We start from the raw sequence: 16,736 nt of genomic DNA, 5'->3' as shown, positions 1-16,736 counted from the left end.
ACACAAGTCTTTTTAGAAAAGCAGTTTTATTGGTCAGGCTGATTACCAGGATGCAGTCACTAGAGACCACGAGCCCTGGAGCCCAAAAGAAATGGCCTCATAGCTCTGCATCTCCCTCCCTTCTCCCACTCCTCTGAAAGCCTGGCCCCCACCAGCCCATCAGCACCAAGGGACCCTGGGCCCCACCCACACCCCATCCTCCATCAGCTATTTCTTCATCTCTCCAGAGGAGGAAGGGAATAAAAGGGGGAAAAAAAGTGAAGCGTGTATAAAAGAGGTTTGTGTCCCTAAGCTCCCTTCTCAGAAACAGCCCCAAGCCCACCCCCACCCCGACCCTTGGCTGAAAATAGCTGAATGCAATTCTACAGTATAAAATAATCATAATTCAAGGCAGCTTCTGAAAGAAGAGAAGGGGCAGGGAGCAAGAAAGGAAGAAGTGGGTATTAGGCTTAGAAAGACAAAGCCCCCACTTGTAGGCTTTGATTAAAGATGCCATCCTTGGGGCTAAGCTGCCTCTGCAATTTATAACCCTAGAGGGTTACTGGACTAAAGGGGTGGGATTGGCACTGGGGGATCCTGAAGGGAATATGGTCAAAAGTCAGCAAATAGTATGTCCTGCCAGCTGCAGACATTTTCCCACCCCACGCCCAAAGCTAGAGGAAGCCCGTGGAGCAGGGAAAACAAAGCTAAAGTAAGGGCAGAGTTGTGTCTAATCTGGGGGGAGGGAGGAGGAGCACTAATAAGCTTGGGCTGTGGCACAAGTACAAACAGGGCACAATCCCCTCTCCTGGTTTCCTCTCTTTGTCCTTTTCCGCTACACACGTACACTTCATCTGTCTCCTTCTGTCAGAGGCACTTGTGTCCCTAACTACTTTCAAAACCCTCCCTAGTCATGGTTTTCCATCCCTACCACTTTCCATTTCACTGATCCAGAGGCAGCTGGGCAGCAAGCAATGGGCCAGGCTTTAGGTCACACTACCCAGCAGAAGGGGAAGGTTTGGCGGAGCCCTGCTGCCACTTGAGGTGGCCAAGACTGTCACAGTGGGTCAACCAAGACAGAGCCTGCCCCACATCTTGTGGCCAAGCTGGGCTTTTAGCTGGGACCTGCTCCTTCTCAGCCTTTCCTCCTGCAGCTGGCAGTGGATTTGCGGCACTCTTGGGAGCACTGGCTCCATGCCTAGTCTTTCTCTAGGCTACTAGGGAGGGGCTTCTCTGCTCTCCCCTCCCCCCAGGCCCCACCTTCAGCTCTCCACCCTCCCACACAGCCATGTGTGTACGTGCCTGCATGGGTGTGTACATGCAGATGGAGATGTTCCTTCAGGCTAGAGCCCTTTCATGCCAGAGCCTAGAATGTGACCTTCCTGGACATCTGCTCCCCCTCCTCAAACCCTATCCCTAGACAATTATCATGGCCCTCCTTGCTCCATACTCCACTGCCCCAAACTGCCTTTGTATTCTTTCAGGAAAAGGCTCTATTTCCTCTAGACATGGCTTAAACCCCCAAAAGACAGGGGAGGAGCCATGTTTACAGAATAACTTGGGTGGGACGAGACTAAAAAGACAGGAATGAGAGCTGGGAGGGGGTAAAGAAAGAGGGCCATAGCATCTCCAAAGGCTTTGGATGACTTAGTAATGGGAATGGCAGCAACTTCTTGCGGACCCCAAATTGGATAATTAATTGGAAAATGAATGGTGCCTTTTTTCATCTTTCAATCTCTAAAAATATCATAGTGGCAGGTTCTGCCAAGTCTCCTTTCCCCCTAAAAGATAGGGAAATCGAGGGGAAAGGGGCAAATTCTTAATGATATATTTTCAATTTATAAAACTCTCGGCCAGTACCCCAGCTTGGGGCCGAGAGACAGACAGACAGACAGAATGAAAGAGAGACAGAGTTCAAAATATGAAAAGCTCTGGGGATGGGAGAGTGGGGAAGGCTTCCTCCCACTCCTCCATCCCCCAAGCCTCGGGGGAGCATAGCTCTTCCTTTTCCTCTCTGTCTGGCTCAGTCGCTGTCACTCTTGTCAACTAGCACCGCATCTGATTCCTCGGTGATTTCCAGCAGGGTATGCATGTCAGGACTGCTCCCTCTCAGGAGGTCGGTACTCTCACCGCCATTATCTTCGACCCCATCCTCCTCACCGCCCACCTCCACCATTTCCGTGGCCTTGACAACTTCCACTTCCCCTTCTCGGATCTTCTTGACATGGAAGGTGAAGGGGGGCACCTTGTAGACAGTGACCTTGGAGCGGGCATAGACCACGTGGTCAGGGGTGAAGGACTTGCGTAACTTGTCGCGGGATGTCTTCATCTTTTCACGGCGCTCGGCCGTCACGATTCTTGTGCCCAGCTCGTTCATTCTCTTCTCCAGGTTATGCCTTGTCTTCTCCAGGTTTTCTTTGGTCTTCAATCGGGTCTTTTCCAGGTTCTCCCTAGTGCGCACCTTCGTCTTCTCCATTTTCTCCTTGGAGAAGGCTTTCTTTATGTCATCCACTCGCCGAAGGCCACTCTTCTTGATGCGCTTAGCTCTGGATTCCTCAATGATTTCCTCAATTTCTACTGCCTCATCAGAGGACAGCTCCACGGTAGCATCATCAGGCTTCTCTCCCCCTTCAACTAGCTCATCACTTTCCTTCTCTGGTTGCAGCCCAGACTCCTTCAGGGACTTGCTGATGCTCAGTTTGGATGGCAGTTCCACTTCATCCTGGTGGGAAAGCACAAAAAATAGTTTTGGGGGATGGGAGAGAAAATAAATCAAAGTTCAGTGGCCACAGGCAAAATGTGTTTCTGAGATAACTGAGGACCATGAATTCAAGAACCTGGAGAATAGCGGTGGCTCATCCTTAAGGGGACTATTGCTGTAGACAAGAGGCCCACCTTCCTTACCAATGACCCGCTGACCAGGTGCCATTAATGGGCACGTAGGTCCAAGAGCCCTGGGAGTGACAGCACAAACCACTGGATAGTTATCAACTCACAAGGCTTCCAGGCCCATCCCTGAAGCCATCACTCTGGGAAGCAAGTCTTTGTCTGGACCTGTCCATTTCTGTGGGTGCCCTCTACGGCAGCCACAGGTACTGGGGATCAGAAAAGAAAGGTCCTTAATCCAAAGTCCTTGGTACTGACAGATGGTTCAACATCAGAAAAGGATATCTTATCAGTAGAAAAGATAGGAAAGTAGACTATCTTTGTCCCCTTAGGGATAACTGGACCGTTACCATCTGATGTGCAGTTGGAACCTTTTATGTTAGAACATGAACTCCTTAAAAGTAGGGATTGTCTTGCTTTTTTCTTTTTGTATCCCCATTGTTTAGTACACAGTAAGCACTTCATACATGTATGTATTCATTCCTTCATTCTGGGTGTAGTTTCTATATTGAGATTGGGGGAAAGGCTATACTCTGGGGAATATGGAAAGGAATGGAAGAAAATGATTAAAGAAATACCATAGCAAGAGTAGTGTGATTGTAGAGGGAGAAGGAAACAGAGCCCAGAGAAGAAGGCTCCAGCAGAAAAAGCTTCAGGAAATTGGGATAAGTTATTTTGTAAGCAGCTGGGGAAGGGTGAAAACCAGCATGGTAACAGATCCCAGAGCACGATCCAATCCTGCCCTCCTTCCCCTTCCTCCCCAGGGTCTACTCTGCCACGGACATAACTAGCCCTGCAAAGGAGGCAGAGCGCCCTCTCGTGGTCACAGAAGCACACAGATTTGAACAGCGGGTTTGAGTAAGGAGTGGTAATAACAATACTGTTTCTATCCTTTTAAAGTTTGCAGAGTGTTTTACTTACAACATCTCATTTGGGTTTCATAACTGCTTCTACCGCGCGACACCATGATGTAGGACAAGATGAGGACCGAGTCCCATTCATCTCTCCAAAATCTCCCAGGCTCCCTATAACTTCAGAGCCAGCTCCCAGAAATAAGGGGTAAAGACATGAGCAGGGTGTTCATTCCCCAGGCAATATGAATGCTAGAATGAAGCTGGAGGCTAGGGCTAATCCCCTTTCTCAAGTTACAGAGAAATAGCAAGGACTATTTCTATAGAGAAGGGACTATAGAAGGGAGGCTGCGAGACAAATACATGTTTCTTTTCCCATTTTTCTCTTACCCCCCTCCCTTCACGGAAATCAGAGAATTATTTAACTTTACAGTACTGTTTTGTTTTTCAAGTCCATTTGGACTAAATCTAAAAATTGCCTTTCCCTTCTCTCCACCTCAATGGATTCAAAGCACCCTCTTTCCACTTCCCCAGGACCAAAGTCATATTTGTGAGTAGATGGGCAGTCAGTCATCGCTTCTCTGGCTCCAAAATACCCCCTCCCACACTCCAGAAGAAAGGGTATGGAGAGAGGCAGAGACTGAGCTAAGAGCAAATCAGGGAAGTATGGAATCCACTGATGCTCTTCTCTCCATCCCTCCCTCTCTTGGTCTAGGCACGCCAGAGTTTAGGAGTGAGAGGAAGTTGGTTTTTACAGAGGGACTCCCCTTGCCCTCTGATCTTGGCCTGCAACATTCTCCAGGATAAAAAGCAGAAAGTATCCATTGTGACAAAACAATTGGGAAGTCAGCCAGCCTGGGAATCAACCTTTTCCAAGGGAAGGCCTGGTGATGAAAGAAAGAGAAAAACATTGGCCCCCGTGGGATCATGCATGAGAACATGGATACACACACAGAAGTTGGATGTCTCCACAACGCCCACCACCTGCAACAAAAATTCTCTTCCTTTTTCTTTTTCCCACCCTAGCATATCCTCCAGTTTCCTGGTTTATATAAAAAGCTAGGAACACCCTAACTTCCTTCCTTCCCAGTCAACATCATTAGCAAGGACAAAGGGGGGGGCACACCTCTTCTTCCAACCGAGGCAATCTCCCCCACCCCCAAGTTCCCGGAACTCCCAGGCACCCATAGCTCTCTTTTGCTCAACTACAATTCCCAGGGGACAAAGTGACCAGTGCACAAGGGATGCTGGGACTTGTAGTCCCCCAGCCACCAGAGCTCGCTTCCTGGGTAATTCTCTTCATTCCTCTGCCTCTTCCTCCTCATTTGTGGCTGAGAAGCAGTAGTTTCTCCAGGGCTGAGGTACTTTCTCTCCTACCAGCCTTATCTCTTCCTTTTTCTTTTCTTTTTTTTTTTTTTTTTTGGCTTTTTTCATGTTCTAGCCCTTTTGCATAGGATATCTGGGAATGGGGATTCACTTGTTCTCTGCCTCTTTCAGTCCTACTCAAGTTCCAACTTCCACCACATTGCCTTCCATTCCCTCACCATTAGCACATTCATATTTCCATTCCTGGGCAAGATGGGGTGAGAGGAGCCATCTTAGAGAGAGCTTTTCCCTGCACTGAGTTCTGGAGCTAGGGAGGAGTAAGGCAGGGAATGCCAGGGAAAGACAAAGGGCTGCTGGAAGAATTAGAAAATTTGCACTGGCAGCTGGGAAACAGACCAGCATTGTGTCTCCCTGCCCTGCCCCCCACCCCTTCAGCATCACTGGCCCTCCCCTCTGCTCCACCCCAACCCCAAAGCTGAGTTGGCTCATTTTCCAGGACTAAGAATTTCCAGGCAGAATTCCGGGGTAGTGAGCTGGGCTAGAGAGTGGGAGAGTTCCTGCATTGCATCTTCCCTATTCACAATCCCTGGCAGCCTGCTCTCTGGGGAATCTCTCAAACCAGAGTAAAAGATGATGCACATTTGGGGAATCTGTACCTACCAGTGAAGGGTAGGAGAAGGGAGTTGGAAGGTGGACGAGAGAAGTGGAAGAGGGAAAGGACAAAATATTGTTTGATTTGGGCAAAGGGATTTGGCTCTCCCAATCTGAAGAGATACCTGGTATCTGTAAAACCCTAAGGTGGAGGTTCACTCTTTGGAAGCAAAGCGACAGATGCCAAGGGATCTAAGAAAAAAATATCTGCCCTTTCCTAGTTGGAGTGAGAAGTGGGGGAGAACATCTATGGTCTGAGTTCCTAGGTCACCTTCCTCATGTCCTGGCATTGGAGAGACCAGACTTGTACTGGAGAACACACCTATTAGCAGACTCTCTTTGCAGAGTACCCCAATGAGACTCCAAACTCTCCCTCACTGAATTGATTCTTTTTGTGGAATCATAAAATGCTTAAGAAATTCACAGCTGGAAGTCCCTTAAAGTCTAATTGCCTCATTTTTCCCCCTCACTTTTTAGTTCTGATTCCCTGTGACTCAGCCCTGGAGCCTCCTCTAAAGCTACTACAGTTTGTTACAATAGTAGCCATACAGTTTAACAGACTCTTCCCCCACCCTGGGCACACAGGGTTTACCACTTTTTACCCCATTTTCCCTGGCAAGGTTCAGGAGTAAAACTGTTTCTTGCTTGGTTTTAACATATTTAATTAAAAAAAAAACCACTGGCATCAAACTTGGTTTCCAGAATTACTTTTAATGTCCAAAGTCTGAGCATATGCACACAGAGTTCTCCCCCTTGATCCCCATCAACATCCCCAAGGGCTCCCATGTTAGAGAGAGGTGAAGGGCGCCTCTGTTAATTCCACCGGAAAGTCAGAACCCGATGGCATCCTATAATCCCCAGGTCCCTTCCTTTAAGAACTCCCATTTCTATATGACAATTCTTGTTGTGAAATGAAGAAATTTCAGGGGGAAAAAGTACAATCATCATGAAGTCCTAAATGGGAATTTCCTGTGAGTCTAAGCCTCCACCCACTTTCTTCCTAGTAATGTCCAGAGACTGCTTTGGGAAGTTTATCCAGTCTGTGAGAAAGCTGTTACAGTATAAAATGAAGGAAAATATAAAGATTGGGAGGCTGAAGGTATGTGTGTGGAAGAGTTAGGGAAAGGGTGACTTAAACAAAACAAAATCTCTAGAACTTTAGTTCTTGATGGATAAATCTCAGATGTTAGAAACATTAACCAGAGAAGAATTTTTCCCTCCCTACCCTCAAGAGAAAATGAGGCTAAAACCCTATTGGACCACTGCATTATCCTCCTTCTCCTGCCTTCTCTGGGGTTGGCAGCTCTTGGGCACCCCACCCAGGGGAGGAGCTGGCAAACACAAAGAATCTCTTTGCAAAAATATTTTATTTTTTAAGTGGAAAAAATTAAATGCAAATATTTCCCCTCAGTTGGAAAATGAGGTGGGGAGCCTTTTGGGGGGGCCTCCAGATAATGCTCCTCCTCCTCTCCTCAGGCACTCTTGGCTGCCTTTGGCCCCAATATTCCCTAAGAAGGAAGGGCAGGGAAGGAGCTACAGGAGACATATTCTGGGCAGAACACCTAGGATCCATAGGCTCTTTTTTTTAAAGTTAAGTTCCATGAACTGGGGATAAGGAGTGGGGGTTGGAGAGGTTATATAGTTTGCTTGGAGGGTTGCCTTAAAATTGGAAGAGGGAAAAGGCCCTTCTTCCTTTCAATCACAAAGCAGGAAGGGAGAACGCTTCAGCTCCATACATATACCCTCCCCTTTTCTGCTCTTAACTGGCTATACTACAAATTTTCACTGCACACATCACTTGTTACGGGTCTTAGTCAAGGCCCATGTTGTTCCTTTCTATCTTGAAACACTGCTGAGCATGTAAAGGTAAGATCCCAGACACTTCAAATACCCCTTGTTTCTGTCAGCTCCTCAGGGCTAGTCGGGGACTCAGACTGTGGGTAATAGGGCACTGTCCTGGGTGCCAGGTCAAAGGATGGATTTTCAGGCACTGTTTCAGGCAACAGGTCAAAGGGCACAGTCTCAGGCAGAAGGTCAAAGGGCACGATCTTGTGTGTGAGGTGCTCAGAGGGCGTTTTCGGTTTCTTCTCAGGCTAAGGTAAGGAAAAGGGGTTTAAAAGGGATGTTGGCTAGGTGAAGAATGTGCTGAAAGAAAGAAATCCTGGGAGACATGCAGGGATGAAGCTGGTAAGTAGGGAGAAGAAACAAAAGCAGAACAGAGTTAGATTCTAATTAGGGGAGTTGGAATAGAAGGAAACCAAATTTAAAAGAAGTCTCTTGGGCCAGGATAGGTTGGGACACACAGTGCTGAAGCTAGACTGCAAAAGGTACTTGTGAACTGGGGACTCAGAAATAGATTCTACTTCGCACGTATACAAACACACACAACACATCCTCCCCTACCACCCCCTTCACAGATTCCTTCTACCAGCACTTCCCTCTGTCCCTGTCATTCTTCCTCTTAGCAGGAATCTCAGACTCTTTATTCTGCCCAAAACACATATAGCCATCGGAGACCAAGATGCAACTGCAGCTTTTGCAGTGACTTAGGGGCAAAAGGCAAGTTAGGTGAGGGCGAAGATGAGGCAGAATGAATGGCTTGGGGGTGGGGAGGCGATAGAAGGGTCAAAGAGTAGTGGGATGCCAGCCCCCAAACCCCTTCTCTTAGAACTCCATTTATGGTCTATCCTTGCTGAACCATGAATTGGGCCAGTTGAGCCAGCCAAAAAAGCACTGGGAAGAGACGGTAAAAAGAGTAAGTAAACAACTTTGCCATCCTCTCAGCCTGGATGCCCAGCCCTACACAGCTGCTGATCCAGACTCTGATTATACTCTCAGGCAGAGAGAACTTAGGGTAAGGTCTAGGATGGGAGAGGGAAAAGGGTCAGGAAGAGGAACATCCTGCCCCTCCCCATCAGATCAATTTCCCTTCGGCCACATCACTTCTTCCGAAGCCTTCTCTCCACCCCCTGCCTATCCCACTGTGAACAATGGTCTCCGAGAAAGGCCTAAGAGATTAGAAGTTTAAAAAACAGGTCAGCTTTAAACCCAGCACTGCACTGAGCTGGACTTAACACTAGACACTTAGGGGTGAAGCTGGATCAAGCATCATACCAAAATGGCCTGAGAGAAGAGAGATTGGAAGACAGAGGCCCACGAAAGTCAGAACTGCTCCCAAATCCTCTTTCAAACTCCCAAGCCCTGAGAGAAAACAGAATCAATCCATATCATCTCACTTTCCAGTCACTCAATCCTTCTAGTCTTCCACAGTAATTTTGCACAGCTCATATCTATTTCCAGAGGAATTTGAGGGGAAAGGGGGTGGGAGGAGGAGGAGAGTGTAACTCTTGATGAATATCATTAAGAGCAAAGAAGTTGGGAGGAATGTTAGAGTTTGGAGACAAAGAACTATCCCTGGAGAAAGATTGAGAAGCGAAGTACCCACTCTGTCAACAGCTGCTACATCATAATGCCTGGAGCCATTTAAAAAAGAAAAATAAAACAGGTTTTAGCCTGTCCTGAAAGTTAAAAGGGAGAGTCTAGGAGTGGGAGTAGCAATGGGAATAGGTCAAACAGATTTTGGGTTAGACCAGGGAAAACAAGAACTAATACAACTTTCTTCTTCTCAACAGTAAATTTCACATCTCAGATTGAGTTGTGGATGAATTCAGAAGGTTCCTTTCCTTAACCTCACTTCTAAAGTCAATAGCTCTGGTTGTAAACCCCAGGACTCTATTCCCTCTCAAGTACAATGAGAGGGAGAGGGATATCTGAGGAAGTTCCACAGGCTAGGTCTCTCAAAATCCCTGAAGCAGTCAACAACCTTGGTGAATTTATTTGAAAACAATGATGGCCCTAAGCAGACAATAGCTATCCACTCCTGCCATTTGCTCAGCTTGCTGCCTGCTCTAGGTTTCTGTTGCCTAAAAGTCAAGAGCGTCTCTAGTTCCTCCAGGATGCATACATACCATACAGGGAATGGCTGTGTACAGCCTTCAAAGAGATCCACCCCTCCCAACTTCCTTTCCATTGTTGATGGCACTACCAGTCACTCAGGTTCAAAATCTTAGAATCATCTCTCCTTCCTTCTTTACCCCACAAAGAGCTGTTTAGTTTTGCAGACTCCACCTCCACAACACCCTTTATATTTGTCCTTTTTTCTCTTCTTACAAAGCCACTACTCTTTAAGTCGTCACCATCTCTCTTCAAGGTTATTAAAATAACTTCCTAGCTTGTCTCCCTATTTGTCTAATCTATCCCTTCAAGAGCTACCAAAATAATCTTCCTAAAGTACAGGTCTGTCCTACCCATTTCCTTGCATCAATGGTTTTCTATTATCTATTATAGTAAAATACAAACTTCTTAGCTTAGAATACTAGGTGCTTCATCATTTGTCTTCAAACTATCTTTCTAGCCTAATTTCATACCATTCCCAAAGTCCTTTTAACAAGAAAACTGGATTATTAGCTGTTCAAATCTCTCTTTCCTCATATAAATACATATACATATATACACAAACATATGTATAAATGTATGTTATTTTCGATGATTGAAATGTACTTTCTCCTCATTTCTGATTTCAGGAATCTTAATCTTTCTTCAAGGCCTTCTTAATTTTCTATCCTTTCCCTTCTCAGATTTTCCTGAAGCACTTTTTGCCCCTACCAAATTCTATTTGAATCATACTTCTACATCCTATTTCTTCCAATAAAACATAAGCTCCTTGAGGGCATAAACTATTTTTTTCTAATCTTCATATCTTCAGTTGCATATCACAATGCCTTACACAGAGTAGGTACTGAATATTTGGTGAATGAATTTATATCTAGCAGCAGTTACCACTGACATACAAAAAAAAAAAAAAAAGCAGGATAATAAGTTCTGAACTTTAGGGAACCCTGGGATTTTGGTATGACCAAAGCAGAGGAAGAAGACCCTGCTGTTTGTGAAAGGTATCTGAATACATATGGTCAGTACATCAAAAAGTCACTAGGGCATGATGCCTAAAAACACTAACTCTTCCTTTCTATGTCATGCTATTTTGTGACATCTTAAATCCAAATCTTAGCTCTGCTACTTACTAGCTGTATGATTTTGGCCAAGGCTCTTAACTTCTTATGGCCTTAGTTTCTTGCTTAATAAACTGAATAAGATTAGACTAACTGATCAGTAAGGTCCCTTTGAACTTGAAAGCCTAAGATCTCTGAAGTCCCTTCTGACCCTTGCAATTCTGTATCTTTTACCCTTACAGCATTTCTCTGACATTAATTTCAACCAGAGTTTTCTAGGGTGGTGATTGTAAACATATTTCTATATTTGGCCCCCAGGATTAACAGGGGAAAGAAACAAAATAAGCGAACATTTCTCAAAAACAGCATGAAGAGTGGGAGATAATTTGAACCAATGTTTGGGGCTTATCTAAGTCTATACTCCAGTCAGATTTTGGGTCGTTGTCTGACTCATCCCAAATAGCTGGGGAGTCACCAATAGTTTGGGTTATAGTTTTAGGGAGGAGAATCCCTCCAGTCTCTCAGGTCTATCAAGATCTCCTCCTCTTTAATCCCCATGAGCCATAATCCCATAAATGCCTTCCAGTATTTATTTTTTAAATAAGGAAAATATGGGTCAAGACCAATTCTATATATGGAAAACAAGGGATAGTTTGAGAGGTGTTGGGAAAAGGCCTTCTTAAAAATTTCTCCCTTCTCCCCAGGATACTAGATATTCCCACCATTTAAGTCCCATTTAAGTTCTGAGAAGGACTTGTAAATAGTCTAAATAGTTGCCTAGAAGTTAGCTCATTAGCAATCAGCAATATTAGTTTATCAAATTAATTATCATTCTCCTATCCAATTGTTACCTGATAGAATTGGATACCAAGTAGTTAACTTTTGATTTGAGGACTAGGACTTCCAGGGGAAAAGTGCAATACTTTGAGGCTTACAAAGGAATTACCTTTGGAGCATGAATCTGGAAGGAACATTGAATTAGAAAGGGCCACCTCAGTAAGGTATTTTCCTCCATTTTCAGATGCCTGCTCTCCAAAGGAACTGGGAGAAGGAGTGAGTGGTCATTAGTGACATCAGTTCCCTGTAACCTTATTCTATCAGTTTGGGGCCTTTCCTATCCCTATCCTGGACATATATATATTTTTTAATTAAATCATAGAATGCCATGATGTAACTTCTACAAAAGATCAATGTCATGATCACAAAGCCCATTTTTGGAATGATGACCACAGACTGAACACCCCATTTCCCCAAACTCCTCTAACACAAACACAATGGGAGACTATGTTAGTCATGAATCCTTCCTCTAACCTGGCACTTACATGTTTTGCCCAACATTTTAGTCCTTAGAATCGGAGTTCTGCAATACAAAGTAACCACCTTATTCACCTCTTCTGAAAGTTTTGGCACTACTTTTTCCTCATTCTTTTCCTGGACTTAAAGCCAAGCTACATGGGGTACTCTTACTGTCTCACTGTCTCTATACCCCCAATCTTTTCCTCCTCTATTCCCTTCAACTAGAATGTATGAAATATGTTCTAAAACAAAATAAACTCCTCTAATCCCTATGTAGAAGAGGAGAAAGAAACAAATGACAAATTTTGGTGACTTTTTTTCCTCTCCACTCAGTTACCAAGTTGCAGTTTTCTTCAAGATGCCAGTTTGGTATTGTTCCCATTATTTTTTAAGTCTGAGAATAGGCCCAACTTTGGCCTATTTGCTATGCTTTCCCCATCATTTTATGCAACCAAAGTTCTAGTTCCTGCAACCTTCCATCCTTGTCAGAGAATGACCTGGGTCACTTGGGCCAGAGGGCCCGTTATACATACCTACTGTGTGAGACAGAAAAAGAAGAGTGCATGGAGGTACAGGGAAACAGACAGACACTGCAGCCTCACCTACTTCATAATGTTCCCTGCTCCTGCAACCTTCTTTATAGAAATTGCTAGTTTTGTAGTGGATGGGTCTGAAGTTAGGAATACCTAAATTGAAATCTGGCCTGTGTGACCCTGGGCAAATCATTTAATTTCTGCCTCAGTTTCTCTTAGTGTAAGATGTCAAAAATAATAGCACCTACCTCATAAGGTTATTGTGAGAATCAAATGAGATATTTGTTTTAAAAAAATTCTTAGCACAGTGTCTAATATATAGTAGGTACTAAATATATGCTTATTCATTTCTCCTTCCCCTTCCACCAGCATCTTCATTTGAAAAATAGTCCAGTTTATCTTGGGGTCTAGGTTTCTATCACATCTTTGAGACTCAAAGCATTATATATGGCTAATGATTTGTTATATTCATGAGTAAGGTGGCCCAATGAATAGAGCAATGAACCTGGAGTCTGGAAGACCTGAGATTAAATCCAGCCTAAAATACTTACTAGCTGTGTGACCCTGAGCAAGTCACTTAATCCTGTTGGTCTCATTCTGTAAAATGAACTGGGAAAGGAAATGGCAAAGTGTTCAAGTATCTTTGCCAAGAAAACTCCAAATTGGATCATGAAGAGTCAGACATCACTGAACAACGACAATACCTTATGGATTTATTCAACTGATATGGCCAAATACTTAAAACATAATATGTCACCTTATGTGGGATTGATTTGGAAGAAAAAGGAAGATTCAGCTGGTGTAGGCTGGAAAAGCAAAATTCTCCCTTTATTTTATATTTTCTTCCCTTTTTTATCTATCTAAAGTACCTCAATTTTTAGAGTTTAATAGAAATGGAAATTCCTTTCCCCAAAGTCTTCTTTCTTCTATCTTTGCCTCAGCCTATGCCCTATCCCACCCTAAAGCCATCAGAACTTTAATTGGAGATAATCACAGGAAAACATTCTCCACTAGCTGGGTACTAAGAGACAAGGAAACCAGATCACTTTTTTGTTAAGTGGGAGCCTATAGGGAGGGGAAATCCCTGGCAAGTCAAGTAACTGGGGCCCAGAAATTGGGTGGGGCAGAGCCATTGCTTCTTTCTCCTCCCTCCATCTCCCTCCTCAACCTGGAGAAAGATTTCAGGCCTTCTCTTTTCTCAGGACCACTCCCTACCCCAACACTCCAATTCGGGGATTAAATGTAGATTAAGGCTGGATCATTTTGGTAACTACAGGGTCACCAAGAGGCCAATGTAACCAGGGACTGGAGAACGCCTAGCAGTTATAACTCCACTGAAACTGGCTTCCTCAGCCAGAATGAATAGAAAATTTAATACTAAAGTTCAGTATCTTCTGTTCTCTCTACTCTCTTTAGTATGGAGAAAACGAGGCAGGGATCCTGACTGGAACATTAAAGACCTCCCCCCCAATCTAAAAGCTTGTCCAGCTGCCTCTATTATGCCTTCCACCCAAACCCCTTGCTTTAATACAGGTAAAATTCACTAGAAACTGCATGGATGCCAGTTATTTTCCCTTTCCCTAATGCTCTGAGCCTTGTAATCACTTTTTCTGACCCTGCCAGTCAACTCCAGGAGTCTCATCCACATCATCTAATCAAATGGGTGGAGTAAGTAAGCTACCAAGTTTTTCTAAATCCTCACAATCTGACACACCAGACGAAGGATTCCCAGATTCCCAGAGTTCTTTATCCTTCTCCCCTGAGAGCTGACCCATTTGAGAAATTTTAAGGGAGGGTTAATTCTGGGGGACTCCATTCTATCAAATCAGGGAGCAAAATAACGGCATGGGAGTTAGGAAGACCAGCCTCGCTGGCAAGAGCCCCACGGGTGCATGCCTTAGCTCTGAATCACCAAACTATATCTGGCCAGGCCTGTTGGAGGCCCAGTCTCAGGGAATGGCCAACCAGTATCTGCTTACAGGCACTGCCAGCCCCTGCCCAAGACCCCTTCAGCCTAAGCAGGGCAGCTTTCACTCTGCCCCCCCCCTCCCGTTTGCTTTGCTGAAAAGTTTTCTAACTTCACATTAGACAGAAATTGGGAATTTCCTAGGGCAAGGAATAGAGTCTCCCTATATCCAATAGGAAGGCAAAAGTTAGAGAGTGGTGTGGTGACCCTCCACCCCCTTTGCCGATCCCAACAACATACAGGCGATTGATTCATCTACCACCTGTGGACCTGAGGGGCGGAGAGGAGGAGTTCAAAGGGTTTCTAGTGGGTCGTGCAGGAAGAACACTGAGATCGAGTCCCTGAGTGAGCCGAGAACAAACGCGGCTCCCCAGGCTGAATGCACCCGGAAGAAGTGACGATCCTTAGCTCGGGGGCAGATGGGCATGGGGACAGGGACATCTCCTCAGGTGGGATGGCCAGAGAGGAGCGCCTAGGGCTGCCCCTTCCCTCCCCCAGCCTCAGGGCTACGGCGATGGGGTCTCAGAATTACGTTGAGCGGTCTGGGCTGGCGGGGACCAGGCGCGGGGCGGAAGCAGGCATGGGGAAGAGGAGGTGGAAGGGTCTGCAAGCTCGCGCTCACCTGATAGATCATGACTTTAAAGTTCCGGCGCCGCAGCAGCTTCGCTTCGTTGACCTCGAGCTTCTTGATCTGGCCGGCCTGACGCTCCAGGCTGCCCCTCACGGTCTTCACGTTGACGCTGACCTTGCGCACCTTATTCAGGAGCTGGCTCACAGTGTTGCTCGTGGTGCCGTGCTCCTTGCTTAGTTTGCTTAGCTCGCCCTGGATGCTCTGCACGGCCCCCTCCATCTCCGCCTGCCTCTCCTCCAGCTGGGTCTGGGTATTCTGGATCTGGTCGACGGCGCCAATGATCTTGTCCAGCAGGCTCAGGACCAGCACTCCATTCACTTGATCTGACTTAATCAGGTCCTCAGAACCCCCTGACAGCTCCTCCGCGGGCGCCTCAGGCTGGGACGACTCCGGGACCCCCGCCTCGGGGTATCCCGCTAGGGGCTGCTCGATGATATGAAGCGGTGTGTTTTCCATGGCTACCAGGAGCCGCGCAGGGCCCTGAGGAGTGGAGGTGGAAAGTTGCGGGGAGGAAGAGGAAGAACAGGCAGAAAGGGAGAGGAAAAGGAGAGGAGAGGAAAGGAGAGGAAACCTGAGCCGAGTTCGTGTGCAATCCTCCAGCCAGCAGGACAGTGGGGCGGGGGCCCGCTAAACTCCCAGGCCAAAGCCCGGAGACTCGCCGCCCATTGGTTGGCCCTACCCCAGAAAAGGTGGGGACCGCGCGAAAAAAGGGGGGGCAGCGACTGTGGTGGGCTGTTGGGGGGGCGGGCGCACAGCGCCCCACCCTCCCTGGGATAGTTGGAATATTTGGAGCAGGAGGAGAGGGCCTCCTCAGCGGGCAGCAGGGGCGGCCGGGAGTGGGGTTGGTACGGGGGCGGAGGAATGTAGACTGGGTGGGGAGGTAGATGAGTATACTCTTCTTTACTTGTCTTTCTCACCTCTCCCTCAAACTCTGTACCGGTCACCATCACCCCTTCGCGCCACGACCACACCCCTTTCAAAAAATATGAAAAGCAATAACTTTAGGTCCTGAAGGTTGAGTATTTGGTTTGGGGGAAAGGTAAGAGAATTCGATCTAGGTTGCAGGGCTGGGGAGATCCAGTGGGAGAGCTCCCTGCCAAACTTCTTCCCCAAAGAAGGGAAGGGTTGGTTATACACCGTATATACATCTCTTCCAATCACAATTCATGCCCGAGCCCCTCCGCTCCAATGTGGTCTATGAGGTTCTAGTTAGCACCTATTTCACAGGATGGTTCCCAAGATCAAATGAGGTGTGCAAACCTTAAAGGGCTATAAACATGGTGGTTGCTGTTCTTTCTGGTATAGCGCTCTTTGACGCTTATGGACCATAGTTATCTTGAGACCAGACACTCGGGTCTTCCTGACTCCAAGGCCGCTAGAAGTCTAAGGAATGTCACTTAAGCTTGCTTGCCTCCGTTTTCTCATTTGTAAAAATGGCAAATCATTCTAGTAGCTTTGCCAAGAAAACCCCAAACGGGGTCAGGAAGGGTCCAGAGCACAACTGAACAGCAATTTTCTGACCACCTGGCTTCCTCCTCTATAAATGGTTTTGTTGTACATATTTTGTAGGTAAATGGTAGCTATTATTAATAATTTATCACTTGTAAA

At 46.1% G+C, this 16,736-nt stretch overlaps 1 protein-coding gene across 1 annotated transcript; it reads right to left on the bottom strand.

Moving 5' to 3' along the window:
• Positions 1-9: 9 nt before the first annotated feature.
• Positions 10-15,792, bottom strand: CAVIN1 (caveolae associated protein 1). The gene is made up of 2 exons (XM_051994426.1): positions 15,120-15,792; positions 10-2,701 (listed from the first exon to the last, which is right to left on the bottom strand). Exons 1-2 carry the CDS (start codon positions 15,582-15,584, stop codon positions 2,003-2,005), a joined length of 1,164 nt encoding a protein of 387 aa, XP_051850386.1. The 5' UTR covers positions 15,585-15,792; the 3' UTR covers positions 10-2,002.
• Positions 15,793-16,736: the final 944 nt, after the last annotated feature.

Source organism: Antechinus flavipes, chromosome 4 (genome assembly GCF_016432865.1).
Source record: "Antechinus flavipes isolate AdamAnt ecotype Samford, QLD, Australia chromosome 4, AdamAnt_v2, whole genome shotgun sequence".
In the NCBI taxonomy this organism is placed as follows: Eukaryota; Metazoa; Chordata; class Mammalia; order Dasyuromorphia; family Dasyuridae; genus Antechinus; species Antechinus flavipes.
Note: the sequence above shows the minus strand (reverse complement) of the source record. Positions and strands in the feature narration are given on the sequence as shown.